Source organism: Oncorhynchus gorbuscha, linkage group LG08 (genome assembly GCF_021184085.1).
Source record: "Oncorhynchus gorbuscha isolate QuinsamMale2020 ecotype Even-year linkage group LG08, OgorEven_v1.0, whole genome shotgun sequence".
NCBI classification, from domain to species: Eukaryota; Metazoa; Chordata; class Actinopteri; order Salmoniformes; family Salmonidae; genus Oncorhynchus; species Oncorhynchus gorbuscha.
The window spans coordinates 8,555,299-8,582,519 of record NC_060180.1 but is presented as its reverse complement, the minus strand read 5'-3'; the positions used below and the strand labels follow the sequence as shown (position 1 = coordinate 8,582,519).

Sequence of the window (27,221 nt, the reverse complement as noted above, 5' to 3'; positions counted from 1 at the left end):
TTTATTGGAATGTGTGTGTGTGTTAATATGATGCACAATATAATGGTGGAGTGGATCTGTATTATAATGTTGACGTGTACTGAGATGTCCTCTTTTGTCCCTTCAGCCCGGTAAGGACAGCATCATCCTGCCCGTCATGGTGGGTCTCCGTGTGGTCTTCGTGCCTCTCTTCATGCTGTGTAACGTTCAGCCCAGGAACTACCTGCCCGTGCCGTTCGCCCACGACGCCTGGTACATCCTCTTCATGATCTTCTTCTCCTTCAGCAACGGATACCTGGCCAGCCTCTGCATGTGCTTCGGACCAAAGTAAGGCCATCGCCAGTGGCAAATACGGCATAGTTCTCAACCCTCTGGTTCCTCAAATTGAAAGCTGACAGTAATTACAGTCCGTACTCAAGCGGTACTCCATAGAAGGGAACCATAGCTTGCCGGTTCCTGCAAAACGTGTTGAGAAACACTGTATACCACACGCTACTCACGACAAAGACATTGCACTGTTTCATCAAGGTGTGTACAGTCCTCTTTTCTCCTCCTAGTCATGTTGTTTTGTCCCTCCTGTGTTTCCATACAGGAAAGTGGCACAACATGAAGCGGAGACAGCCGGCGCCATCATGGCGTTCTTCCTGTCTCTGGGTTTGGCTCTGGGAGCAGCCCTGTCCTTCGTCTTCAGAATCATTATCTAGACCCAAAACACCCCTGAACACTTTCTTCTAACCAACCTGCCGTGGAGGAAGTGATGGGGGTTGGAGGAGGTGGTGAACTTTTCTGTTAATTGATTTTTTCTTCTCACACGGGAGCAACGCTAGTACACTCAGAAGCAGCCAGCCTCCGAGAGTCCCCTCCTGCCACTGACTGATGATACTCTTTCATTATGAAAGAATGCAAAGTTCATCTAGTTCAGCTGCCTATGTTACTGCTCTCATATCTTGTTCTAGTTGCCAACATCTATAATGTCTCTCTCATCCTCCAAGGACCATGGTGGAAGACAGGAGTTCTCTCCACTCAAGGGATTATTTCAGTTTATTGATCAAAATGCCGCTATGAGCCGTGTATATTTATATGGATTGTGAAACTACCTGGATTCTTATGTCTTGGTGTGTGTTATCATTGAATTGTATAGGCATTCTAAATCTCAATGGAGTTTTACCAGCCTACGTCAGTGTGTAAATGCTCATTGTGGTATAGCCTTGCCATGTAAAAGTATTTTATAGTATTTGAATATCTTTACCACAGTGACATATGTAGCTATTAATTACATGTTGTGCTAGTGAACGGCGAGGGTAGGAGAGTTTGTAAAACTCACCTCATTTGTTCTGCCAGTTTGCCATTTTGTTTTTTTATTCTCAAAACATTTTGTATCAGATCTAGTTCTGAGTGCTCTATTTTAAAACCGGATTGGCACAAGTTACGTTTGCCTGGTTCGTCTCAATCAGGTTGTTTTTATGAATAAATTTAAAAAATGCACGTGCCGAGGGCTTTAAAGTACGACAAAATATTTGCTGTGCAACCTTTTTAATTTGGGCGCACCAGTGCAACAAACATCGTGTGTGTGTGTGTGTGTATATAAAATGAATAAGGCTTTGCTCTACTGTTGTTTCCCAAGCGCATAATCGTTAGCGTCATGCTTGCACCATTACTACAGCGAAAATGGCTTGTTTCTAGCCCAAAACAGTTCGAAATATCTTTGGCCCATATTACTGGTGGAACATTTTTTAAATCTTCCTGTAAAGGACTGGGGGGCTGCATTTTACATTCATAAACCGTTCTAAAACTCTGTGGGCCGTGTACCATTTGTTTTACACCTTGTTCAGTCATGGTTGTTACCTCATTAGCTAGGTAGCCAACAACCTGGTAACTTTACCGGTATAGCCAAACATTTGGGGGCACCGAAAGAAAAGGATAGCTTTTTCAGGAGTTCAATGATCATAGCAAAGAATAAATGGCCGATTTCTTACACCTCATCACAAACTTGACGTTTCTAAAGAGACCTTGAAAAATGTAATGTAATTCATCTCAATAGGAAAATGGTGCTTTTACATAATGTAGAAGCCTCTTTCCACAATTGACTTTAACATTTCAATGAACATATGTATTTATAGGGTTACATACTGGGCACTAGGTAGCCTAGCTGTTTAGATCATTCGGCCGTAACCAAGGTTGCTAGTTTGAGTCCCTGAGACTAAGTGAAATCTGTTCTGTGCAATTAACCCCAATTGCTCATTTAAGTCACTCTGGATAAGAGCTTTGCTAAATTAAAGGGCAATGTGCTTCAGACTTAGCAAGAATTCATATTGGCTAGATCTCAAATTATATATAAAAAAAAATGTTCTGGTGCTCCAGTGGTACTGATGAATGTTATTTTAGAGCCCTGAATGTGCCTGTTACATTTAAAAGTTGCAATTGACTTATTTTTATTACCCATTATCCAATATGCATCCCAACAGCACAATGTCTTCTCATCCCAGATTGGAATGAAAGTTACACTACAAAATGAAGCAGTCCTGTAAAAAAAAAGGTATTTTTAAGACACTCTACCTGCACTGAAATGTAAAATGATTGAAGTTTCAAAAATAGATCTAACCACATGTGTAGCATTTGTGAATACATGAAAATATTGCATTGCAACAAGTGTTTGACTTCTTTAAAGCTTTGTTATATAAAATTGTCCAGTCTGCTGAATTTGTATACAAAACTTTGTGGAGCAATTTTTGGGGGCTCCCGAGTGGCACAGCACCTTGTGTGAGGGTCTTGGGATAACGCTCTCTGGCTACTCTTACTGCATACACACACGTTTCATACAAGATCGTGGTAGTTAAACCATGCACTGAAACAGACAGCGGGTATAGCTGAGGATACCGGCAATGAATGTATTGGGGGAGGGGGTCTCCATCTCCACAGACCAACCTTAACTGGCTTATGATGCCATGTGTCTAGTAAACTGGGAAGACAAGATAAACAGTTATGGTGGTTATTACAACAAATCTGACTGATATTGAACTACCAGTGTGACTTAAGCTATAAAATTGAAGCTTTATACCCACTGTATTGACATCTATATTGTTGAATACTGCGGGAACAAGCCGTGATGGTTTTGCCCTTGTTTCAATAAATAATATAATAAATGCCATTTAGCAGACGCTTTTATCCAAAGCGACTTACAGTCATGTGTGCATACATTCTACGTATGGGTGGTCCCGGGAATCAAACCCACTACCCTGGCGTTACAAGCGCCATGCTCTACCAACTGAGCTACAGAAGGACCACAAAGGAGTCAACAGTAGATTATTTTAATCAATAAGGTCAATGTACTTGTTTATTGTAAAATAAATTCCAGTAAGTGATTTAAAAAGACAATCGACCCACTCATCAAATTCCAGAAAGCTTTGTCCGGGGTGGAATCTAAATGCTCTAGCCTAGAGTTTGTTTACGTACCGGTATAGTAGATCACAGAAAAAGATGCAACTAAGACCAATCACAAAACATTCCTTAAACCACACTAGGCCAATCAACAAAAAACACCCCGCCAACACTATAGAATTTATACAAAGTGTAAAATGTGTCATACATCATTCCCTATTTTTTTTTTAAATGAACTGTAACAACTGCCGCGTTCCTAGGCGAGACAGTTGTGGATGGAATTGGTACAAAAGCGTTGACCTAACTGATATCATTAGTGCTGTATTGACAAGAAAAACTAGATGTGCAATACCATTTGTCACTCCCACTGTCATGTGGGTTTTCAAGAAAGGCAAATTAATGAAACTGTCTGAATTACATTCCCCTGCTAAGCACAATAGATTGAGCTCTAGGGCCTATTATAGTGCTATGCTGTGTTTGTCTAATACCATACAGTAGATAACACTGGTAGGTAGACACTAAAGCAAGATTAAACAGCAGTATCTTAAAACTACTAAAGAGGCTCAAAGGATTTCTAAATCCACCCCTGTTAACCAAACGGCATCAGGAGAGAGGGTAGGAACAACGGCTAGGCTATAGTATGCATGACTATGCAGACAGTTCATCTTGCATCCAATGGCACACCAAAGAGCTGTGACTCCCTGAATTAACCTTGAAACCAAGTAAGTGCAATCTGCTTAATATGACAACACTAAAACCGGGTCAGCAAACCTAACAACTCTTAATAATTTAAAATCCTGACATAGGTGTGTATGGGGGGGGGGGGTTGCGTGTGAATCAGTCAAATTGTGGTAAAGGTGAGAGCAGACCGGCAACTACTTCTTAACTCGCTGATTGTCCACCTTCCAACAGGGGGATCCAAGAGTCGAGTAGCCAGCAGTAAGACAGGCCACTACAGCAGACAGAGGCTGGCTGGGCCTGTGCAGGGTAAACTTTGGTTTGCACAGTGCCACAGTCCTAGGATTTAGCACTGAATGAAGGGGTGGGGTGAGTGGATGGTAGAGTAATAGCAGAAGGAGGGGTCAGTGTGGCTTTAATTTTGCGTGCTGTGTGGCTTGTTCCGTCAGACTGGCTCTGATGGAGTTAACCACAGTCTGTCTAACGTTATCCTCCATATATTGCGCACTCAGTGGCTTCAACACCTGGAGAGGGAAGAGGAGAGCACAAAGGGACATGACATGAGATCAAATCAATAGAAATTAAAACATGAGGACAAATGGAGGGAGAAGAGATTCTGTCCAACATACAGACTGAAAACACACATGATCATTTAAAATGAAGAGAAACATAGCAAAAACTCAACTCCAATCATGGCAATTGAACAAATGGCTAAAACAAAAATCTATGAAAATTGTAGATTTAAGACTAGTCAGTAGGCCAATTCCAGTGGCCTGCTGTGATTACAATCAGAAGAGTAGGGAGAGTGCCAACCTGCATTCTACATGGAACAGAGTGAACTACGCAGACACAACCTGCCTGTAATTAAGACCGGCCACAACCTCCCTGTAATGACAAAAAGACCCCATAGGCCACAAGGAATGACAAGAGCAGGATGGCAAATGAACAAATGGATTAAAAATATAATAGTTTAAATGATTTAAGACTAGTCAGTAGGCCAATTCCAGTGGCCTGCTGTGATTACAATCAAGATTAGGGAGTGCCAACCTGCATATTCTACATGTAGACTGAACTAGGCAAACACAACCTCCCTGTAATTAAGACCAGCCCCATATGTCACAAGGAATGACAAGAGTGGACTGCAGATGCATTTGGAAATAAAGAGCCAAGCAGCTAGCCAGAAAAGTTAGTGAGTCTTCTTGTCATTGTTGTTTGAGGGGAGTCTCTTTCTCTGCGTTGCTGCTGATGGTAGGAAAGAGTGCCACGTGATTCGACTCCTGGCCAACTCAAAGAGTTTGGAAAGCACCTGGAGACATGGGAGGTGAGGAATTAGCAGAGAAGAGCGGCAAAATCAGGGAAACAACCAAACAAAGACAGAAAACACAGTGCACTGAACCAGGAACATAGGCAGGAAGAGAAACCTCCACCTCACCTTTCTGGCAGTCATCTGAGGCGGAGAGGAGAGCAAGATCAGATTAAAAGAAGAACAGATCGGGCAGGCTGATTGGATGTTAAAGGAAAAAGGCTGGTAGCTCATTGGATAGGGCTGGTGAAGGATAATGCGATTGAGTTCAGGGCTGATGGGGAACTAGAGGGCCACTAGAAATCTGGACTCTGAAGGGAAGGAATCAACATCACAGACAGTGGAGAACATGAAATATTCTCAGCTTCACATGGCTTTGAGTCACACATGCTAAACAAACATACTTCCTGCATCCATACTTCTATCCTTAATAGAAAAATCTATGAAAACACAAAACACATTTATCCACAGACATATCAGCACCCACCTGTTCCCAGAGTGTCTCTGCCAACAGGTCTATGATGGTGCCCACATCTCTGAACTCCCCTGAGTATTTGACGTAGGCCCACATGCAGAGAGTTATGAGAGCCACGCCCATGACCAGGTTGGCCAGCAAGGCAATAGTGTTCATTCCAATGAAGCCGGTCAGCCCTGAGACGATGTAGGTGGTGAACATGACAACGAAGAGCGTGGCGGGTGTGCGTGCAGCGTAGAAGATGTTCTTGCCCTCGTTGTGCTTATGGAAGTTGGAGTAGGCCTCATCCAGCTCGCCCTCCAGCTGCTCCTGGTATTTCTTGCAGAAGTCCTCCCCTCCCATCTTCTTCACAGAGCGGAACTGACGCACCGAGCACTCCTTGAACTCCTCGTGGCAGCGTTCCAAGTCTGCAGGGGCGATGTAGGGCTTGTCCCCTCCACACACCTAGCAGGGAAACACCACATTTCACAAACCAAATAGATTACTACACTAACAAAGACTAGTGGCAAAAATATTACCTCTACGAATGACCTCATTGGTTTAATTTGTATTATGACAATTTGTATTTTATTAGGATCCCCAATAGTAACAGCTAGTCTTACTGGGGTCCAACACATAACAAAAAATACATAAGAATTCACAGTTCACATACATTTAAAAACATTAACATGTAGTGTGCGTGAGTACAACAGCAATAGTAAACCAATCTGCTTGGAATGTGTCACTCATTTTCCCCAAATATTGTTACAATACACCCTTATGCTAAAATGGATTAAATTGCCCCCCGCCAATCTACAAACAATACCCCATAATGACAAAGCAAAAACAGGTTTAGGCATTTTTGCAAATGTATTAATCAAACTAATCACAGTTCCAGTATTCAGACCCTTTACTAAGTACTTTGTTGAAGCACCTTTGGAAATGATTACAGCAGAGTCTGGGTATGAGGCTCCAAGCTTGGCACACCTGTATTTGGGAAGTTTCTCCCATTCTTCTCTGCAGATCCTCACAAGATCTGTCAGGTTGGATGGGGAGCGTTGCTGCACAGCTATTTTCAGGTCTCTCCAGAGATGTTTGATCCGGTTCAAGTCCAGGCTCTGGCTGGGCTACTCAAGGACATTCAAAGACTTGTCCTGAAGCCACTCCTGCGTTGTCTTTGCTGTGTGCTTAGGGTCATTGTCCTGTTGGAAGGTGAACCTTTGCCCCAGTCTGAAGTCCTGAGCACTTTCCTGACTAGTCTCCCAATCCCTGTCGCTGAAAAACATCCCCCACAGTATTATGCTGCCACCACCGTAGGGATTGTGCCAGGCTTCCTCCAGACGTGACGCTTGGAATTCAGGCCAAAGAGTTAAATCATGTTTTAAATCAGACCAGAGATTCTTGTTTCTTATGGCCTGAGAGTCTTTAGGTGCCTTTTGATCAACTCAGGTCTGTCATGCGTCTTTTACTGAAGAGTGGCTTCCGTCTGGCCACTACCATAAAGGCCCGATTAGAGTGCTACAGAGATGGTTGATCTTCTGGAAGGTTCTCCTATCTCCACAGAGGACCTCTGTCACAGTGACCATTGGGGTCCTGGTCACCTCCCTGACCAAGGTCCTTCTCCTCTGATTGCTCAGTTTGACCGGGTGGCCAGCTCTATGAAGATTCTTGGTGGTTCCAAACTTCTTCCATTTAAGAATGGAGGCGGCCACTGTTTTTGGGGACCATAAATTCTGCAGAAATTTGTTGGTACCTCTCTCCAGATCTGTGCCTCGACAATTCCTTCGACCTCATGGCTCGGTTTTTGCTGACATGCACTGTCAACTGTGGGACCTTATAAAGACAGGTGTGTGCCTTTCCAAATCATGTCCAATCAATTGAATTTACCACAGGAGGACTCCAAATCATTTTGTAGAAACATCTCAAGGATGATCAATGGGAAACAGGATGCACCCAAGCTCAATTCAGAGGGTCTGATTACATTCGGGTGGCCAGAATACATTCGGGTGAGTATGGAGGAGGGGGTGGAAGGGGTAAATAAGGTATCAGTTTTTGTATTTTTATACATTTGCAAAAAAATCTAAAACCTGTTTTTGATTTGTCATTATGGGGTATTTTGTGTAGATGAGGAAATGTTTTTATTTAATCCATTTTAGAATAAGGCTGTAACGTAGCAAAATGTGGGAAAAGGGAAGGGGTCAGAATGCACTATACATTGTTTGTGTAACAAGCCAGGGGTGAACAAACCTACCATTTCCATGCTTTTGCTGTAAGTGTCTTTTCCTCCAGCAACTGCTGTAAGGTTGTTGGCTTCAGCCGTTGCCTAGGTAACAGAGCACAGTCAAATACAAAGAGGGTTTGAGCAAGATAAGAGAAAACCCCCACAAGCTTGCTCAAAATTTATCAATGTGGATCAAACCAGTACATACCTGTAACATTGATTTAGGATGAGGAAGCTCCTCCCCTTGATAGATCTTTATATAGGCCTGGGAAGAAGCCGTGGAGAAAATGTGTTTTCTATAACTTCAGTTGTGACGAGAAGCTAGGAAGTTTCAGGCATTTAAAGTAGTTTATAAGCCATGGGAGAACATAGTGCTCACCTTAAAGTACTCCACTAGATCTCTGCAGGTCACTTTAGCCCCTCCTATCTCCTTCTCCACCAGGTTCTCAGGAGCCAGCAGTAAGGGCACCAGATTGCCCAGTGCCTCCTTAAAGTCACCATCAATGTCTACACAAAGAACACAGCCAGAAGCATAGTAAAGCCCAAGAATGTCTCCAGGGGTTAACTATTTTCTTAAACTGCCTCTCCACCTCAGTATTAAGAAAAGGGTCTGGGAGTCACTGAGGATGGGATAACGTCAGGTGGAAGGGAAGTGAAGTATTGGCAGAGGGGGGTGGAAAGGGTCGGTAGAGTATGAAGGGGGTCAGTAGACTATGGAGGGGTGGAAGGAGGTTAGTAGTGTATGGAGCGGGTTGGTGGAGGGGTTAGTGGAATATAGAGGATGAGTGGAAGGGGTTAGTAGAGTATGAAGGGGTGTGCAAGGGGTTAGTGGAGTATGGAGGATGAGTGGAAGGGGGTTAGTGGAGTATGAGGGGGTGCAAGGGGGTTAGTGGAATATGGAGGATGAGTGGAAGGGGTTAGTGGAGTATGGAGGATGAGTGGAAGGGGGTTAGTGGAGTATGAGGGGGTGCAAGGGGGTTAGTTGAATATGGAGGATGAGTGGAAGGGGGTTAGTGGAGTATGGAGGATGAGTGGAAGGGGGTTAGTGAAGTATGAGGGGGGTGCAAGGGGTTAGTTGAATATGGAGGATGAGTAGAAGGGGGTTAGTGGAGTATGAGGGGGGTACAAGGGGGTTAGTATATAGCATGGAGGGTGGAGGTGGAAGGGATTATTCTCTGCAATGGGAGGCCTCACCTTTTAATCTGCCGTCAAACATGGGGTTGATGGCCACTTTGAGGCCGGGGTGGGGCAGTAGGAAGCAACCGATGTTGGAGAAGCAGGAGTGGATGTGTTTCCTCACGGTCTGCAGTTCCTCGTGCTGGTTCTGTTTCACCTGTAGAAAACACACACAGCTGTTACATAATATCCAAGACACTGGTCTGTTGTCTAAAGCACAAGTTTAAAGGACAATTCCGCCACTTTATAATCAGTTATGCTGTTTGTATACATTTACTACTGTAAAATTTAACACACAATATGATGTTATCATTTGTTAGTCATACTGCACAATCCTCATTTCAGTCATTTAAAAAGTTTCTGCATTGTCCTCTTCTACTATAATTCCCAGGGAGCATTTCATCTCCATGACTTCCTGACGGGCCGTTCCCGGGTGGTGAGGGTAGGTAGCAACATATCTGCCACGCTGATCCTCAACACTGAAGCTCCACAGGGGTGTCTGCTCAGTCCCCTCCTGTACTCCCTGTTCACCCACGACTGCATGGCCAGGCATGACTCCAACACCATCATTAAGTTTGCAGACGACACAACAGTGGTAGGCCTGATCACCGACAACGACGAGATGGCCAGGTCTCTGACCTCCCTATAGGCTGTGTGGTGCCAGAATAACCTATCCCTCAGCGTAACCAAGACTAAAGGAGATGATTGTGGACGACAAGAAAAGGAGGACCGAGCACGCCCCCATTCTCATAGACTGGGCTGTGGTGGAGCAGGTTGAGAGCTTGTCCACATCAACAAACTAGAATGGTCCAAACACACCAAGACAGTCGTGAAGAGGGCATGACAAAGCCTATTTCCCCTCAGGAAACTAAAAAGATTTGGCATGGGTCCTGAGATCCTCAAAATGTTCTACAGCTGCAACATCGAGAGCAGCCTGGTACGGCAATTGCTTGGCTTCTGACCGCAAGGCACTACAGAGGGTAGTGCGTACAGCCCAGTATATCACTGGGGCTAAGCTGCCTGCCATCCAGGACCTCTATACTAGGCGGTGTCAGAGGAAGGCCCTAAAAATGGTCAAAGACCCCCAGCCACCCCAGTCATAGACTGTTCTCTCTACTACTGCATGTCAAGCGGTACCGGAGTGCCAAGTCTAGGATGCAAAAGGATTCAACAGTTTTTACCCCCAAGCCACAAGACTCTTGAACAGGTAATCAAATGGCTACCTGGACTTTTTACATTGTGTACCCCCCGGCCCCCTCTTTTTACACTGCTGCTACTCTCAGTTTATCATATATGCATTGTAACTTTAACTATACATTCATGTACATATTACCTCAATTGGGCCAACCAACCAGTGCTCCCACACATTGGCTAACTGGGCTATCTGCATTGTGTCCGCCACCCACCAACCCCTCTTTTACACTACTGCTACTCTGTTCATCATATATGCATAGTCACTTTACCATATCTACATACTACATCAGCCTGACTAACTGGTGCCTGTATGTAGCCTTTCTTTACTTACCCATTGTTCACCTAACACCTTTTTTGCACTATTGGTTAGAGCCTGTAAGTAAGCATTTCACTGTAAGGTCTACTACACCCGTTGTATTCGGCGCACGTGACAAATACACTGATTTGATTTTGGAATGAGATGATCGACGAGCAGGTGTCCACATACACTACATGGCCAAGAGTATGTTCATGTCATTGGTGACAATCAACTGCATTACACACAAAAATAATGAAATTAAGTTAATGTGTCTGATGCTGGTTAGCTAGCATGCTATTAGAGCCAAGTTGAATCTTAGCGACTCTTAAAACAGTCCAAAAAACACAAGATTTACAGGCAAATCACTAAGGAATCCTAGTCTCATGATTGAAGCCTGCTCTACATTAGCAATGCTAGCCAGCCAAGTAGCTAACAGTGCTGCATCTGAAATAAAATGTTGTAAAAGAATAACAGCCAAATACAACCTTAGCAACTATCCAACACTGTAGGCCTTCTGGAACTAATAAAAAAAATGTAGGTTTACAAGTAATTCACGACGAAAACATAGGCTATTTGGAAAGAGTGCAATGGCTGCAACTTCTGATGGTGGGAGTGGTTTTGCCAAATGGAATCATGGGAGTCTGAGCCTTGAACAAAAAAAATATTTTGAGCATCCATTAAAAATATTTAATGTAATTAGATGAAGACAACCAGACCAACATATATCAGGGAGTCCCAATATGATCAGAAAACTACAGACAGGTTATATAGATGACTGAAAATGACCATCCATAATCAGGAATCCTGCTTGAAAACGGCAGAGAAGCAAATGCGTTTGATGGACCCTTCTTGTCTTCTACTAATGCCTCAAAGTAAAGATTCACCCATTTTGATTGTTATATTGCTTTTGTACATCTGAGCGATGTTCTATCAATTCCCTTGGTCATTTAATGTGTATCGGAGTTATTCGGCTGGTATTTTATATTTTATTTAACCAGGAAGGTTATTTTTCAAGAGCGCGCTGGCCAAGATAGGCAGCACCAAGTCATTACAAAGAAAATACAGACACACACCACAAAAAACTACAAGTAATCCACACTCCAAGACTGCTTCCATCACATGGACTGGGATATGTTTCGTATTGCGTCAGACAACAACATTGACCAATACGCTGATTCAGTGAGCGAGTTCATTAGAACGTGCGTTGAAGATGTCGTTCCCATAGCAACGATTAAAACATTCCCAAACCAGAAACCGTGGATTGATGGCAGCATTCGCGTGAAACTGAAAGCGCGAACCCCTGCTTTTAATCAGGACAAGGTGACCGGAAAATTCACCGAATACAAACAGTGTAACTATTCCCTCCGCAAGGCAATCAAACAAGCTAAGCGTCAGTATAGAGACAAAGTAGAATCTCAATTCAATGGCTCAGACACAAGAGGTATGTGGCAGGGTCTACAGTCAATCACGGATAACAAAAAGAAAACCAGCACCGTCACGGACCAGGATGTCTTGCTCCCAGGCAGACTAAATAACTTTTTTGCCCGCTTTGAGGACAACAGTGCCACTGACACCGACCGCAACTAAAACATGCGGACTTACCTTCACTGCAGCCGACGTGAGGAAAACATTTAAAACGTGTCAACCCTCGCAAGGCTGCAGGCCCAGACGGCATCCCCAGCCGCACCCTCAGAGCATGTGCAGACCAGCTGGCTGGTGTGTTTACAGACATATTCAATCAATCCCTATCCCAGTCTGTTGTTCCCACATGCTTCAAGAGGGCCACCATTGTTCCTGTTCCCAAGAAAGCAAAGGTAACTGAGCTAAACGACTACCGCCCCGTAGCACTCACTTCCGTCATCATGAAGTGCTTTGAGAGACTAGTCAAGGACCATATCACCTCCACCCTACCTGACACTCTAGACCCACTCCAATTTGCTTACCGCCAAATAGGTCCACAGACGATGCAATCTCAACCACACTGCACACTGCCCTAACCCATCTGGACAAGAGGAATACCTATGTGAGAATGCTGTTCATCGACTACAGCTCGGCATTTAACACCATAGTGCCCTCCAAGCTCATCATCAAGCTCGAGACCCTGGGTCTCGACCCCGCCCTGTGCAACTGGGTACTGGACTTCCTGACGGGCCGCCCCCAGGTGGTGAGGGTAGGCAACATCTCTACCCCGCTGGTCCTCAACACTGGGGCCCCACAAGGGTGCGTTCTGAGCCCTCTCCTGTACTCCCTGTTCACCCACGACTGCGTGGCCACGCACGCCTCCAACTCAATCATCAAGTTCGCAACAGTGGTAGGCTTGATTACCAACAACGACGAGACGGCCTACAGGGAGGAGGTGAGGGCCCTCGGAGTGTGGTGTCAGGAAAATAACCTCACACTCAACGTCAACAAAACTAAGGAGATGATTGTGGACTTCAGGAAACAGCAGAGGGAACACCCCCCTATCCACATCGATGGAACAGTAGTGGAGAGGGTAGTAAGTTAAGTTCCTCGGCGTACACATCACAGACAAACTGAATTGGTCCACCCACACAGACAGCATCGTGAAGGCGCAGCAGCGCCTCTTCATGAAGAAATTTGGCTTGTCACCAAAAGCACTCAAACGTCTACAGATGCACAATCGAGAGCATCCTGTCGGGCTGTATCACCGCCTGGTATGGCAACTGCTCCACCCACAACCGTAAGGCTCTCCAGAGGGTAGTGAGGTCTGCACAACGCATCACCGGGGGCAAACTACCTGCCCTCCAGGACACCTACACCACCCGATGTCACAGGAAGGCCATAAAGATCATCAAGGACATCAACCACCCGAGCCACTGCCTGTTCACCCCGCTATCATCCAGAAGGCGAGGTCAGTACAGGTGCATCAAAGCAAGGACCGAGAGACTGAAAAACAGCTTCTATCTCAAGGCCATCAGACTGTTAAACAGCCACCACTAACATTGAGTGGCTGCTGCCAACACACTGACTCAACTCCAGCCACTTTAATAATGGGAATTGATGGAAAATGTAAAATATATAACAAGCCACTTTAAACAATGCTACCTAATATGTTTACATACCCTACATTATTAATCTCATATGTATATGTATATACTGTACTCTATATCATCTACTGCATCTTTATGTAATACATGTATCACTAGCCACTTTAACTATGCCACTTTGTTTACATACTCATCTCATATGTATATACTGCACTCAATACCATCTACTGTATCTTGCCCATGCCGCTCTGTACCATCACTCATTCATATATCTTTATGTACATATTCTTTATCCCCTTACACTTGTGTCTATAAGGTAGTAGTTTTGGAATTGTTAGTTAGATTACTTGTTGGTTATCACTGCATTGTCGGAACTAGAAGCACAAGGATTTCACTACACTCACATTAACATCTGCTAACCATGTGTATGTGACAAATAAAATTTGATTTGAATCTCGTAAAAACCATTGAATTCACAAGAGTATAAAACAGCAAATTAAAAACATTGACAGATCAGGGAATCAGCCTCAAAATCCTTCATTGATTTAAAAACAGCAAGCGAGACAAGTTTTTCCAGTTTAAAAGTATTTTGTAAGGCGTTCCAAGACGATGGCGCAGAGGACATAAAAGCCCTTTTACCAAATTCAGTTGGGACATTTGGAACAGTTAGCAGGATAAAGTCCAGCGAACGAAGAGACATTTCTAAACAATAAAATGCACAAATAAAAAGGAAGTAAACCCAAAATGGCTTTGGAAATAAAAGTATACCAGTGACTGAGCCTACGAATGACTAGAGAAGGCCAGCCAACCCTGGTACACAAAGTGCAGTGGTGCGTAAGGGTTTTGCAGTTTAAGATAAATCTCAAAGTGCCATGGTAAAGAGTGTCAATTGATCTCAAACACCGAGTGGAAGCATTCATATACGACGTAGAATTGTGATAAAGCCGCTCTCACAACACTGGAAGTTTAAGGAATACGACTTTTAGATCGCAAAAACGTCAATCATCATATGTGTGAGTTCAATACTGGCCAATGTCAACACGGGAGGTTGTCTTCTCTCAAATTAGCCACTGATCATATTTTTGCGATATTCCTACCACAAGAAATGTGTAATTTAACAAGGGACACATGTATCCTATTTGTCTGCCTCTTCGGTCCAGGGTGCATTGCATGGTGCGGTTGCAAATGTCAGACTCCACTCTTCAAGGCACACTGATCTGCAGGTTGAACATGGTGAGATTGGAGACTCCTAAACTGATAGCTGTAAAATAATTTAAACAAACTGCACTAACTAGCTACTTCACATGCAGATAGACTTATTGTGTGTAGCTACGTTTTGCTAGCTAGCCCATAGAGAGAGCATGGCGGGTTTTGTAGTAGACTTGAGCTGCAACAGATTTCCACAACGATTTTCATGTTGCCACCAACCTTGTTAAATGGACAATATGAAACATTTCTTCGCCAAAACAAAAATCTCACATGTTAGTGTTAAATAACACTGTATATTATACGAAGTGGTTTTGGGTGGATTTGTCCTTTAAAAAGGCAATACAATCCAAAAGTAACCATAATCAGATTTGTTAAATCCAAAAGTTACGTTTGATGACAATTTGACAGTAACTAATGTATCACATTTAGAAAGTAACCTTACAGATCATCCACTAAAAGTGATACTGCATGCCACAGGAGGTTGGTGGCACCTTAATTGGGGAGGACGGGCTCTTGGTAACAGTTGGAGAGGAATAGGTGGAATAGGTGGAATGGTGTCAAACATGGTTTGACGTCATTCTATTCGCTCCGTTACAGCCATTATTATGAGCCGCCTTCCCCTCAGCAGCCTCCACTACTGCGAGCGTCCTGCCATTCACAGAGACACTGAACAAAATTCACATTACAATTCTGCTGAGATAATTTAGTTCAAAACTGTAGTGGAAATTCCCCTCAGAAAAAGCCACACTGGACTAGATACAAGGTTTAAATATGGAGGAGCCCATTCTAAATGATCCATCATGGGCCCCATTCTCTTCTCCAGACCTACCTGCAGTCTCTTCTCTAGAAAGCGTTTACCTCCCTCCAGTCCATAGTTGTGCTCATATGGATAGCTCCAGTCTCTGATGAGGAACATGAGAGACTGGAACACAACACAGACAGGGTTACTGAGAGAATGTGCTCAGGGAGGACAAATGTGCACATCCAAACTTTGCATGTTGAATATATTGAAGAAACAATATCCATTTTCAGGACAGTAACACACCTGGAAGGGTTTTAGATAGATTTCCTCCAAAGCAAGCCGGCCGTATTCTGTGAAGAGCTAAACAGATAGAGAAAATACAATGTTAGTCATAGCCTTAATATTGTTTTCAAACACACCCACAAATGTCTAATGTATTCATTAAGATGGGGAGGAATAGTGTGTATACCTGGAGATGCTGAAGATCATCCTCCTGAATATTCTGGGACAAGTTATACACCTGAAAATAATTAGACCATGAAATATCCTTTGTACGTAGGCCAGTTCTTGACATCAACCAGCCCTTTCCATCCACAACACACCATTAACTCAACTGGCACAATGTGTGCACCTTTATGGGTATGTAATCAAACAGTGAGAACTCAGTCAGATCCATCATAGACTCACCTGTACAGAGCTGGTCATGGTGCTCAAGGCAAAAACCGTTGCACAGTCCTTTATGGTAGACTGGCTGTCGAAGGCTCCTTGTGTATCCACTAGCAGAACAGCAACCTGTCAAGGGTTAGGATATTACAGGTCACCTTTAGGTCATTAACATGATGGAAATCCACTTGAAGACAGTACAGCCAGTATGAGCGGCAGGGATGGACATAAGATCATACACAAAACACGACTGTGCCACTGTGGTGTTCCTCTCAATGTTAATAACAGTGTGTGTGTGTCACAGTGTAGGGCTCACCTTGCTCCCATCCGGCTTGTTGACCACAAACACCTGACTCCAGACCTGGATCCCTGTGGTCTCCCTCTCACTGCCTCCTCTCCAGCTGAACCCTGTCAGCGGCTCATCATCAGCCCCAACCCACGATTCTGACTGCTCCTGCTGCTGTGACAGGAGAGGGGGGTCAGTATAGGAAACAAGTTATTGATTCCCGTAGGCAAGTGTGTGTTTCATATGGGCAATGTGGAAAGAGTCCAACAGTAATCAAAGGAAGGAATAGGCATACTGCTATTTCTTACATGCATTTGCAACTTACTACCACTGGAGGTCCCTGTGGTATCACATTCAAACCACTGGTGTCCTGAGATCAGGGTAATTTTACACAGCCTATGCCAAACGCAACATCATGTCAGACTCATTTCAGTGTAGGCAGTAAAAAAGACAAAGAAACTTAAGTCTGAAGAACACCTTTAATAGGATGAGCTGCTGTTGTGAAAACAAGTCCGTTAGAAGTGTGAGCGCATTACTCTACTACTTCATTACAGGGCTGGTCTTAATTCCAGGGAGAGCGTGGCCTACGGGGCTGGTCTTAATTCCAGGGAGAGCATGGCTTAATTATACAAAATGGTATGCTATATTTCATGCCTAAAAGGTATTACTTAACAAGTGAACCTGGCTCTGTCTACTGGCAGCGTTCCGAAGCAGAAGAGTAGCTTAACCTAACCATGCCTGGTGGTGATAGATCTCACACAGCTATTAAAATACACATCCTGCAGCAGTGCTAATACAGAGATAATAATCAAGTGCTATTAAACAAGGATTCTACGGCGCTATTAAACTATTTATTTTATATTTAACTGGGCAAGCCAGTTAGGAACAACTTCTTATTTTCAATGATGGCCTAAGAACAGTGAGTTAACTGCCTTGTTCAGGGGCAGAACGACAGATGTTTACCATGTCTGCTCGGGGATTAGATCTAGCAACCTTTCGGTTACTGGCCCAACGTTCTAACCACTAGGATAGCACGGCGCTATCAAACAAGACAGGCGCTATCAAACAAGACAGGCGCTATCAAACAAGACAGGCGCTATCAAACAAGACAGGCGCTATCAAACAAGACAGGCGCTATCAAACAAGACAGGCGCTATCAAACAAGACAGGCGCTATCAAACAAGACAGGCGCTATCAAACAAGACAGGCTTCAGATAACAAGCTTTAGTTCTGTCTCCTCCCTCTGAGGACATTAACCAAACAGTCTAGTCAGTCAGTCAAACTGCCACACACACACACACACAGAAGAGCAGACTTCTCTATCCAGCAGGAAATGTGACTGGAATGGAGTGTTCAAATTCTAGGCTGTAAAAGAGAGTGATCAGCACCAGGAGGAAAATTAGGTTGGCCAGACCAAGACCCCAAAATAGCACCTGCCTGGAACATAATTACAAAGATATCTAAAGGGTATAACCCGCTGAGACTAACATGGGGGGAATACTCAATCTCTGAAGTTCATTCTGTTTTTTCAGGACTGGAGTTGTTGCTGTGAAAGAACTTAGGCAACACAATCAGAGCAATCCTGAATACCTGACCCTAAAGGCGATGGAGTGTATCGTCTCTCAGAACAACACTAGCAATCACTGCTCCTCTGACCCCACTGTAACCTCAAGTTTACTTCTCCTATCCATCTGTCCTCAGATCATTCAGTGAGTCAGATAGTGCTTTTTGAAGTTCAGTAACACAGAATAAAACCATTAATTACATTTACATTTACATTTAAGTCATTTAGCAGACGCTCTATAACAGTTCCATAATGGTAGTGACTTCCCATGAATGCTTATCACTTAAATTATGGTTATTAATAAGTGGTTATTTCACAACTTTAATAAAATATTTCAGGTGAGTGTATTACATGTTTTATTTAATGACTTTATTACTTCATTCCAAGTCATCTTAGCTCTTTTGTCTAACAAAAATCACTATTTTGGAGTTCTTCAAATAATACCAACTATAAAATCACTTCGATCATGCAATCTCAGATGGAGATACCATGCAAAGTAAAAGACCGGACAAGGATACGTGCAATGGATTATGGTCATTGTAGTTAATTACCACATTGTGTGTGCTAAACTATGTAGAATATTGGCCTGTTGGAAACTACAACTCCCTACTACATCGTTCAGGCTGGATCAGATTTATCTTTAGAGAAACAGATGTGCGCATTGAGCTCACAGGAAAACACAATGGAATTCAAATAATTGAACAGACATTGGTCAATTGGTTGCTTAAAAAACAAAACAGAAATTTCAGTTCATTGCTCAGCACTAGTGACAGACCTTGAGAGGAACAGACCCAGGCAGGCAGGGAAACTAGCAGCAGACTACACAGTGAGAATGAGTTTGAGGCAGCTATAACTATATAAGATAAAGCTTTCCCAAGCTTCCAGACCTATAATAACACTTTGTGGTCTGTAAAGTGATACTGGCCCTGCAATCGCTGGCTGCTGCTTGGCTGTCCTGGTGGAGGGCATGACTGACTGTCCTCTTCCTCACTCTCTCACTCAGATTCAAGTCATCGGTAGAAATATTGATTATACATCCATGTTTATTCAGTGCCGAGAAAACACCAGACATTCCCAAATCTAGGCCTATAGCTACATAAATATTTCTCAAAGTAAAAACAAAAAAACAATATTTCGACACATGGTTCAAGCCAAATCCTTGACAGGGGACACATTAACATAACCCCTGGAGGCTGATTAGAAAGTTGCACTGGAAGGTAGTGATGCGGCCTTGGTAATGTATGCCCTTCCCTTGGGAAGCTCTTGTCCCAGAAACTGGCAGAGAAATTCATATTTCAGCAAAAGGAATGCTAATGAGACAAATTGCTTTTGAACTACAGTATGTGAAATGACCTGAAGACAAGGCTAATTATCTAGCAGTCTAAGAATGGAAAATGCATTTGGCTAAAAATTAAATGTCCTGAAGGAATTTCACACTACTAAATTAATCCCAAAGGAAAGAATAACTACTAACATCCATTTAGAGCCATTAGCAGACTTCCTGTTTCATCAACCCCTAGATGGAGGACATTATGTAAAATCAGCCAGGTAACACAATCATGTCAGTAGGTGGATAATTCATCTGGGAATCCAAGACTAATACAAGGTTATTCAGGATCTCCAAACTGCTTTACAAATGTTGGTACTGAACCAACAACCCAGAGATTTACCCTGAAAAGGTTAGCAGCGTTACACAACACCTTAGAATTAACCCTACACCCAGGGGTGTGTTAATGACGTGATAATAGATCGTTGATGTTGATGTTGCCAGAAAGTGCTTTTAACCACAGTTTTTCCAGCTAACAGACCGTTCAATTGGTTCTTCCTTTTAGCGCAGCAAAACCTTCATTCAACCTGATCTGCCCAATGAATGATTCAGAGAAATATCAGTATTTTGTAGTGAATTGTCTGTACTGTAGGTACAGTGCCTTCAGAAAGGACAATTGATTAAATTCATTTCTTAAAAACATTTAAAAAATCTACACAAAATACTCTGTCAAAGTAAAATAAAATGTGGTACACTTATGAAAAATAAAACGCATATCTTGATTAGATAAGCATTCAACCCTGAGTCAATACATGTTAATCACCTTTAGCAGCGATTACAGCTGGGAGTCTCTGGGTTGTTAATCATGGTTGTTGGTTGGTTGTTAATCATTGTTAGACAGCAATTATCAAGTCTTGCCATAGATCATCAGTCTGAACTGTAACTAGGCCACTCTGGAACATTCGATGTCGTCTTGGTATGCAACAACAGTGTAGATTTGTCCTTGCGTTTTAAGTTATTGCCCTGCTGAAAGGTGAATTTGTCTCCCATTGTATGTTGGAAAGTGGACAACCACGTTTTCCTCTACTTTACTCTAATATATAAAAACTCCCTGGTCCTTGCCAATGACAAGCATACTACCCATAACATGATGCAGCCACCACCATGCTTGAAAATATGAACAGTGGTACTCAGTGATGTGTTGATTTGTCCCATCACAGGTATTAAACTCTGTAGCGGTTTTAAAGTCACCATTGGCCTGAAGGTGAAATCCCTGAGAAGCTTTCTTCCTTTCAGGCAACTGAGTTAGAAAGGACACCTGTATCTTTGTAATGACTGGGTGTATTGATACACCATCCAAAGTGTAATTAATAACTTCACCATGCTCAAAGGGCCTTTTTTTAACCCATCTACCAATAGGTGCACTTCTTTGCAAGGCATTGGAAAACCTCCCTGGTCTTTGTGCTTGAATCTGTTTTTGAAATTCACTGCTCGATTGAGGGACCTTACAGATAAGTGGGTGGGGTACAGTCATTAAAAAAACCAGGTTAGACCCTATTATTGCATGCAACATATTTAGCACATTTTTACTCCTGAACTTATTTAGGCTGGCCATAACAAAGGGGTTGAATACTTATTGACTGAAGACAATACTGCTTTATATATAATAATACATTATATTATGGGGTATTGTGTGTAGAGTGCCAATTTTTTCTTCTATTTAAAACATTTAAATTCAGGCTGTAATAACAAAATGTTGAAGAAGTCAAGCGGTTTTAATATTTTCTCAAGGCACTGTATATGTGCACCGGTTCTCACCTGGTTTAGCATGTATCGGAGCATGAAATCCAGCAGGAAGGACTTGCCCTTACGGAAGGCCCCAGCCACTGACACCACCACCACATTAAGGTCTCTGACATCCTCCTGCAGTAAGAGCTTCTCCAGAGCCGCCGTGTCCAGCTCAAATTTGTGGTCGTCTTCGTGAGCCAGGACAATCTGGATGGGCCGAGCCTTCTCCTCTTCTACAGGTTGCTCCTTGACAGGACTTTGATAGGCAGCAGTCAGCTCTGGGGCCTGTTCCCACGCCTCGTCTGTCTCGCTATCCACCTCTGCCCGAGGCGCCATCCTGGGAGGAGGCTTCCGATCTGGCAGGGACAGAGGAACATCTTCCACACCACCCGCACCTGAGAGAGAGAGAATAGGACACGGTGTCATGACCTTAAGAGCAGGGAGAGAGTGAGAATTTGGTCTAAGGCAAGTGAGGGCTTGCCGCCAGGTTGTCTGCCGACGGCAAACAGCAGTGGGCTGACTGGGCTCTATGGCTGATGCCAGGAGAGGGCTTGCCGCCAGGTTGTTGTCTGCCGACGGCAAACAGCAGTGGGCTGACTGGGCTCTATGGCTGATGCCAGGTGAGGGCTTGCCGCCTTGTTGTTGTCTGCCGACGGCAAACAGCAGTGGGCTGACTGGGCTCTATGGCTGATGCCAGGAGAGGGGTTGCCGAACAGAAGGTATGAGAGGACAGGACAGCATTCTCCGGAGCAGAGCTTACACTGGAGAGGCATCCTGCTGATTCTGGTATAATGACTGTCTGGTCTGTCAACAGACATAATTCACTGTGGGTTTGAGACTGCTAGATAAACACTACCAAAAAATATGTTTTAAAAAGTAAACAAAATCACAACAAGACAGTTTATGAATTTATTCTACAGCTAGACGGACATCCATGTCACAGACAACAATGCCAGAGTTCCTTTTTAGCCGCAGTGACACTAAAGCTGAATTTAAATACCCCCAGCTCCTGACACCTCAGAATCTCCCCCACATGGGCAGATGTGAAGTTCACACCAGTCCAAATAATGATAAGCTGCAACACGCGCATATTAGCATGATAGCAGGTCAGGACAGGAAATGGAAGAGTCCCTGTGTTAATCGGGTAAAACGGTAATCTACTGTAACTCGTGGCCAGACTGCTCCTAACTTTAATCACATATAGACATCTGTACTAAACATCCAACATCAGTCCAGTGTAAAATAGACCATAACCCACACATAGGCCCCTCTATGCAAAGTGTCCAGCAAAGCAGGGAATACGAAGCAGTAGTCAGCAAAATTAAGTGGCAGTGGTGCCATAGGAGAGAGACCGAGAGACTATTCTGCAGGGACTGGGCTGGGAAGTCCAATCCCCTCATCCTTGGAGAAAACAGAGCCAGATCTAAAATTGGCAGGCTTATTTATCATTCCTTATCTTGCCACAGTTCTCTCCTGTTGAATCTGAAACAGCCCTGATCCGGGTCTCTGGCAGGCCATGTATGAAGCCAGTCTAGATCCACATCTGAAACAACCCTGATCCGGGTCTCTGGCAGGCCATGTATGAAGCCAGTCTAGATCTACATCTGAAACAGCCCTGATCCGGGTCTCTGGCAGGCCATGTATGAAGCCAGTCTAGATCTACATCTGAAACAGCCCTGATCCGGGTCTCTGGCAGGCCATGTATGAAGCCAGTCTAGATCTACATCTGAAACAGCTCTCTTTACTTTGTCCCTCCTCTCCTTCGTCGTGACACTGCGGACTGGTGCCAACTCCAAGAGACGACTCCCTCTCTGGACCGGAGTCAAGCAGGGCAAATGTTAAACTGCAACAAGGGCTCTGCACACCAAGGACAAAGTGCAGCACCACTGAGTGTTAACTATTGCCACACAAACAAACCCAGCTGTATTTTGCAGTGATACAAGAGTCATGTCACAAAGCTAAAGGATTTGAAAGACCCCCATTACTAAAGTGATGTCAAAAATAACACCTTCCATTTTCCTGTCGACTGATTTCTGTATACATTAACATTCCAAAAACAACATTATTACCCAAATAATTGTACCAGATTGCAACTGTTGTTCAGTGAGAGATGTTAGCTAGGGGTGTTAGGTAGAGGTGCAAGGGAATTTCCCCATGTGAAACCAAGACTAGGCCAGCTGAGGAAATGGAAGGCTACACATAGCTAGTCTATATCACATTACAATAGAGTTGATGATGGCTGTTGCACCTGACCTGACAGAGGGAGAGAAAAAGCATCTGGTGTTGTTCGTTCCTTGCATGAGTCTGATGCAAGGATACAGAATGGGCAAGCAAAACCACAGAAGCAAAGAGTTTTCTTTTCGATATATTAACATTAGGTCTAGTTGTCTAAATGGGTTTGGAGGGTTTCAGTTCATCTGCAAGAAGACAAAAACACTATTCCAAGAGTGGAATATTGGTTTCAAGGAAAAGCCATAAAGTTGAAGTTCCTAGCTAACGTTACAACAATAAGGAGTTCCTGGTTGTCTAAATCCAAAAATGAGAGTTCAAACATGCGCCGCCGCTAAGTCTGCTAAATCCTTCTCCTGATTCTGCCTCGACCAAACTCTCCTCCCTTTCCACATCCTATGACTCCTCCTGTCCCCTTTCCTCCTGGTCGGCTTGGCTCTGCCCATCTACGCCATGGCTGAGTGACTCATTGCCAGCTTACACAACAGGGATGCGCGGGCAGAAGACCGAAAATGGAGGAAAACTAAACTTCCAGAGGTCCGCTAAAGCCAATTCTATCAATAAATGTCAAGCTTCTTCCTCTAACCCTAGGAAACTGTTTCCACCTTCTCCTCCTTAATCCTCCCCTGCGGACAACCTTGTAAACCACCTTGAAAAGAAGGTTGACGACATCCGCTCAATTCGACCTTTGCTTTAAAAAGCAACTCAAACAACACATGTAAGAATGAACTAAAGCTATTGAATTGTACAGTGCCAATATACTGTGTTATTTAAGCAATAAGGTACGAGGGGGTCTGGTATATGGCCAATATACCACAGCTAAGGGTTGTTCTTAGACACAACGCAAACTGTGCCAATATATCCTCAAAGCACCAGCTTCCAGGGCATTATCCAACTGGGTCACCAACATATTTAAATAATGATTCACATATTTTAATTGAAAACGTTATTTACGACTAGTTCGCGTCCATAGATGCAGAACAAAAAAGACTGAACGACTGGATCGAGTATATGGCAACCGAACCGATAGAACGAACGACCAGTCGGCTTTGGTAGCAACCCTACATTTGTGTCGGGACTATCTTGTTGTAGGATGGAATAGTATGAATACCATACTGGCAGGCTGCTAGATAGCCAACTATGGTTAACTTACAGTCACGTCAAACTGTGCCAGAATAACATTGAATTAGTCACATTTGCATAAGCTGTTTTCTAGTGACATTTATGTGCATACAGCCATAAATGAGCTAATGATGCGCGATTTCACCTGGCATAGAAAATGTGCTCTCGTCAGGACACTTGTTCAGAGGAGTTAACCAACAACACAGCTAACACAATCACTTCAAACTGAAGCTGGAAAGACTTTAAACTAGCTGCACGTCGGTTCGTTTTACCTGTTGTTTTCTATTGATAGTTATTTGTATATGTCCATAAAAATTATGTTGATTCATGATTTCGACTGGCTGAGAAAAGCTGCCGACCTGTCTCTCATCCCAACTCGTTCATTACTATGGGACAGCTGGAACTCCAATTTGAATATTGAAACAATGTTGCAAATGTTGAGACCGACAGCAATCTGTTGAAAACCAAATGTTAGCCGAAAAAAATGCGAGATAATGTCTAGATGTTTTTTATAGTAGAGATTAAGTTGATAAATTGCCTGGCTGGGTTTATGAGACAGTGGATTGCTTAGTCAGATGGAAGAGAGTATAGGCATTTTAATGTCATAGATTTAGACCGTGGTAACTTGTGGAAGAGACACCGGCTGGAATGCGGTTTTAACCAATCAGCATTCAGAATTGAACGGACCATGGGATAGACGCAACTCAACAGCGGGCAACACTCGCGGTCCGAAAATGACAGACCCGGCCAGGTGAGAGGAAGGGCTGACGGGTGAGAATTAGCCAGCGAAATTAACTACACAAAAACGTTAAACCCTTCACTGGCTGGGTCCCTGTAAAAGTAAACACATACGTTACGATCTTGGCTACTGGAGGTTACGGCACGCCGAACGAGGTTCATGTAACAGTCAGTCTCTATATTACTATCCAGTTCCACGTATTCTCCTTAAATTTAAAATTACCTTCGTCAAAGACGTGTCTTTTGCGGTTTTGTTCGAAATGATTCCGTTTCCTCAGCCCGCTAACCTCGGCCATCTTGTCCTATTTAAAATAATCCCACGTAGTTGCGTCAAAGAACCCTTCTTCTTCTTTGGGATTGTGTTGTTGGATCGCATCCAATACACCGCCACCTACTGTACTGACTGGAGTGTTTGACCGTTCACGGTCTGCCTACATTTTTGTGATAAGGTACTATACAATTGGGGGAAAGGAAAAATGTGCCCTATCTAAGAATATAAATAATAATAATAATGATTTAAAAAACACCACCCCATTCCACTATTTACCCTTTAAAATCCTACTCAAGTGGCCTAAAGAACTCTTCTTTTTCTTATTTTATGGTATATTGGCGATCACACAATTTAATGTGCATCCCACCACCTACTAGGCGGGATGGAAACACGATTCCCACCAAAACTGAACAAACTACCCAAAAAATGACCAAAATCCACACCGGGTATCTTTTGTCTGGAAGCAAACATTTACTACAGGCTGTGGTGTATCCACTACCATCTCTTCACTACCATCACTTGTTTTCTCAATTCTTTTCTTCGCTCCTGCTCTAACTTTTGCCACTTTAATCTCCTTCACCCTTACAGGGCACTCCAGGAGCTCAGAATCATGATCCCCACCAGAATTGCAACACTGTTGTCGTTCTACACATCGTTCTTCAGTATACTCTGTTCGTCTGCACACACTTGAAACATGGCGAAATCCTTTTACAATTCTTACACTGCAGTGGTTTGGGGACGAAAACTCTTACGACGTATCTTACATAACCAAGTTTCACATGAGTAGGTATTTGCTCTTTATCAAAAAACATCAAGACTGACAGACTTTCTTCTTTTTCTTCATTCACCCAGCAGGTCAGACACTGGGCACCAACCATGGCAGGAATTCTCTTCATGTATTCAACCTGAACATCCGTCATCACCCCTGAGATGACTCCTTTGACACGTGCTCTACTCCGAAGTTCAAAACACAAAACTTCTGTTGTCCGGATTCTTTTGAGGCCCACTGTAATCTTCCTCTGTTCTTCAGAAATATAATGAATCAAAATATCAGTCACACACTCCACTCCAATTTTAGACCATTTCCTTTTTGTTCCAGTTTTCAATACTACTGTCCATTCAGAACATTCATCTTCACCAAATTTACTTGACCCGCTGCTTGATTCGAACTCAGCATCCAATTCTGCCATTTTTCCACGAGCCTCCTCCTCCTCCTTCTACCAAAAATATGCATTTCCGTCACCAATTGGACTGGAGTGTAAATCCATTACACTGTGATGAAAAGGGGAAATGATGAAAATGACCCTGTCTACTTTACATTCATTAAAAAAACACCTCCCCTTTACACTACTTGACCGACAGTCAGGGAGGACGGGACACTACCATTCAACACACCCTGTAACTCCTCTGCAGTAAAATCTTGTAAACCCAAGTACTTCTCTGCAGCTGCCACCATAACATCTATTTTTGTGATGAATGTTTAATTTCTGCAGTACAGATTATAACCATGTCAATGTACTCTAAAAAGCCAACTTTACTGAATTGCATTTCATTCGTACTGGCAAAGGTCTACTACTCACCGGGAGCCTCTTAGGATACCTCACCCTCAACCCATCTTCCTCTACTTTCTTCACTGCCTCAGTATACGACATC

At 43.4% G+C, this 27,221-nt stretch overlaps 2 protein-coding genes across 7 annotated transcripts in view; one reads left to right on the top strand and one right to left on the bottom strand.

The window, feature by feature from the left end:
• Positions 1–1,776, top strand: part of LOC124041155 (equilibrative nucleoside transporter 1-like) — a 69,568-nt gene extending 67,792 nt beyond the window's left edge. For all 3 annotated transcript variants that reach the window (XM_046358395.1, XM_046358394.1, XM_046358396.1), the window contains exons 12-13: positions 107–306; positions 572–1,776. In XM_046358395.1, coding sequence (XP_046214351.1) covers positions 107–306; positions 572–683 — 312 coding nt within the window. In that variant the 3' untranslated portion in view covers positions 684–1,776. The remainder of the gene's footprint in view (positions 1–106; positions 307–571) is intronic.
• A 1,495-nt stretch (positions 1,777–3,271) lies between these two features.
• On the bottom strand, positions 3,272–25,642 carry LOC124041154 (atlastin-2-like). 4 transcript variants are annotated; one of them, XM_046358389.1, is made up of 15 exons: positions 25,521–25,642; positions 21,239–21,603; positions 16,620–16,763; positions 16,328–16,432; positions 16,110–16,160; positions 15,944–16,000; positions 15,728–15,820; positions 9,208–9,346; positions 8,393–8,520; positions 8,222–8,278; positions 8,044–8,115; positions 5,826–6,257; positions 5,468–5,482; positions 4,849–5,341; positions 4,421–4,559 (listed from the first exon to the last, which is right to left on the bottom strand). In XM_046358389.1, the coding sequence occupies exons 1-14, from the start codon at positions 25,591–25,593 to the stop codon at positions 5,222–5,224; spliced, it is 1,851 nt and encodes a 616-aa protein (XP_046214345.1). In that variant the 5' UTR covers positions 25,594–25,642; the 3' UTR covers positions 4,421–4,559; positions 4,849–5,221. The 4 variants fall into 4 exon arrangements, with proteins under 4 accessions (XP_046214347.1, XP_046214345.1, XP_046214346.1 ...); XM_046358390.1 differs by having other exon boundaries at positions 16,620–16,760; XM_046358392.1 differs by lacking the exon at positions 5,468–5,482.
• Positions 25,643–27,221: the final 1,579 nt, after the last annotated feature.

Bases quoted from the DNA above. Each gene is read 5' to 3' on its own strand.
- LOC124041154 (XM_046358389.1), bottom strand. From the start codon at position 25,593: ATGGCCGAGGTTAGCGGGCTGAGGAAACGGAATCATTTCGAACAAAAC. The intron at 8,521-9,207 runs GTGAGGCCTCCC...TTCTTTGTGTAG, and splicing joins GTTTGACGGCAGATTAAAAG to ACATTGATGGTGACTTTAAG. The intron at 8,116-8,221 runs GTATGTACTGGT...TCTGTTACCTAG, and splicing joins ATCCTAAATCAATGTTACAG to GCAACGGCTGAAGCCAACAA.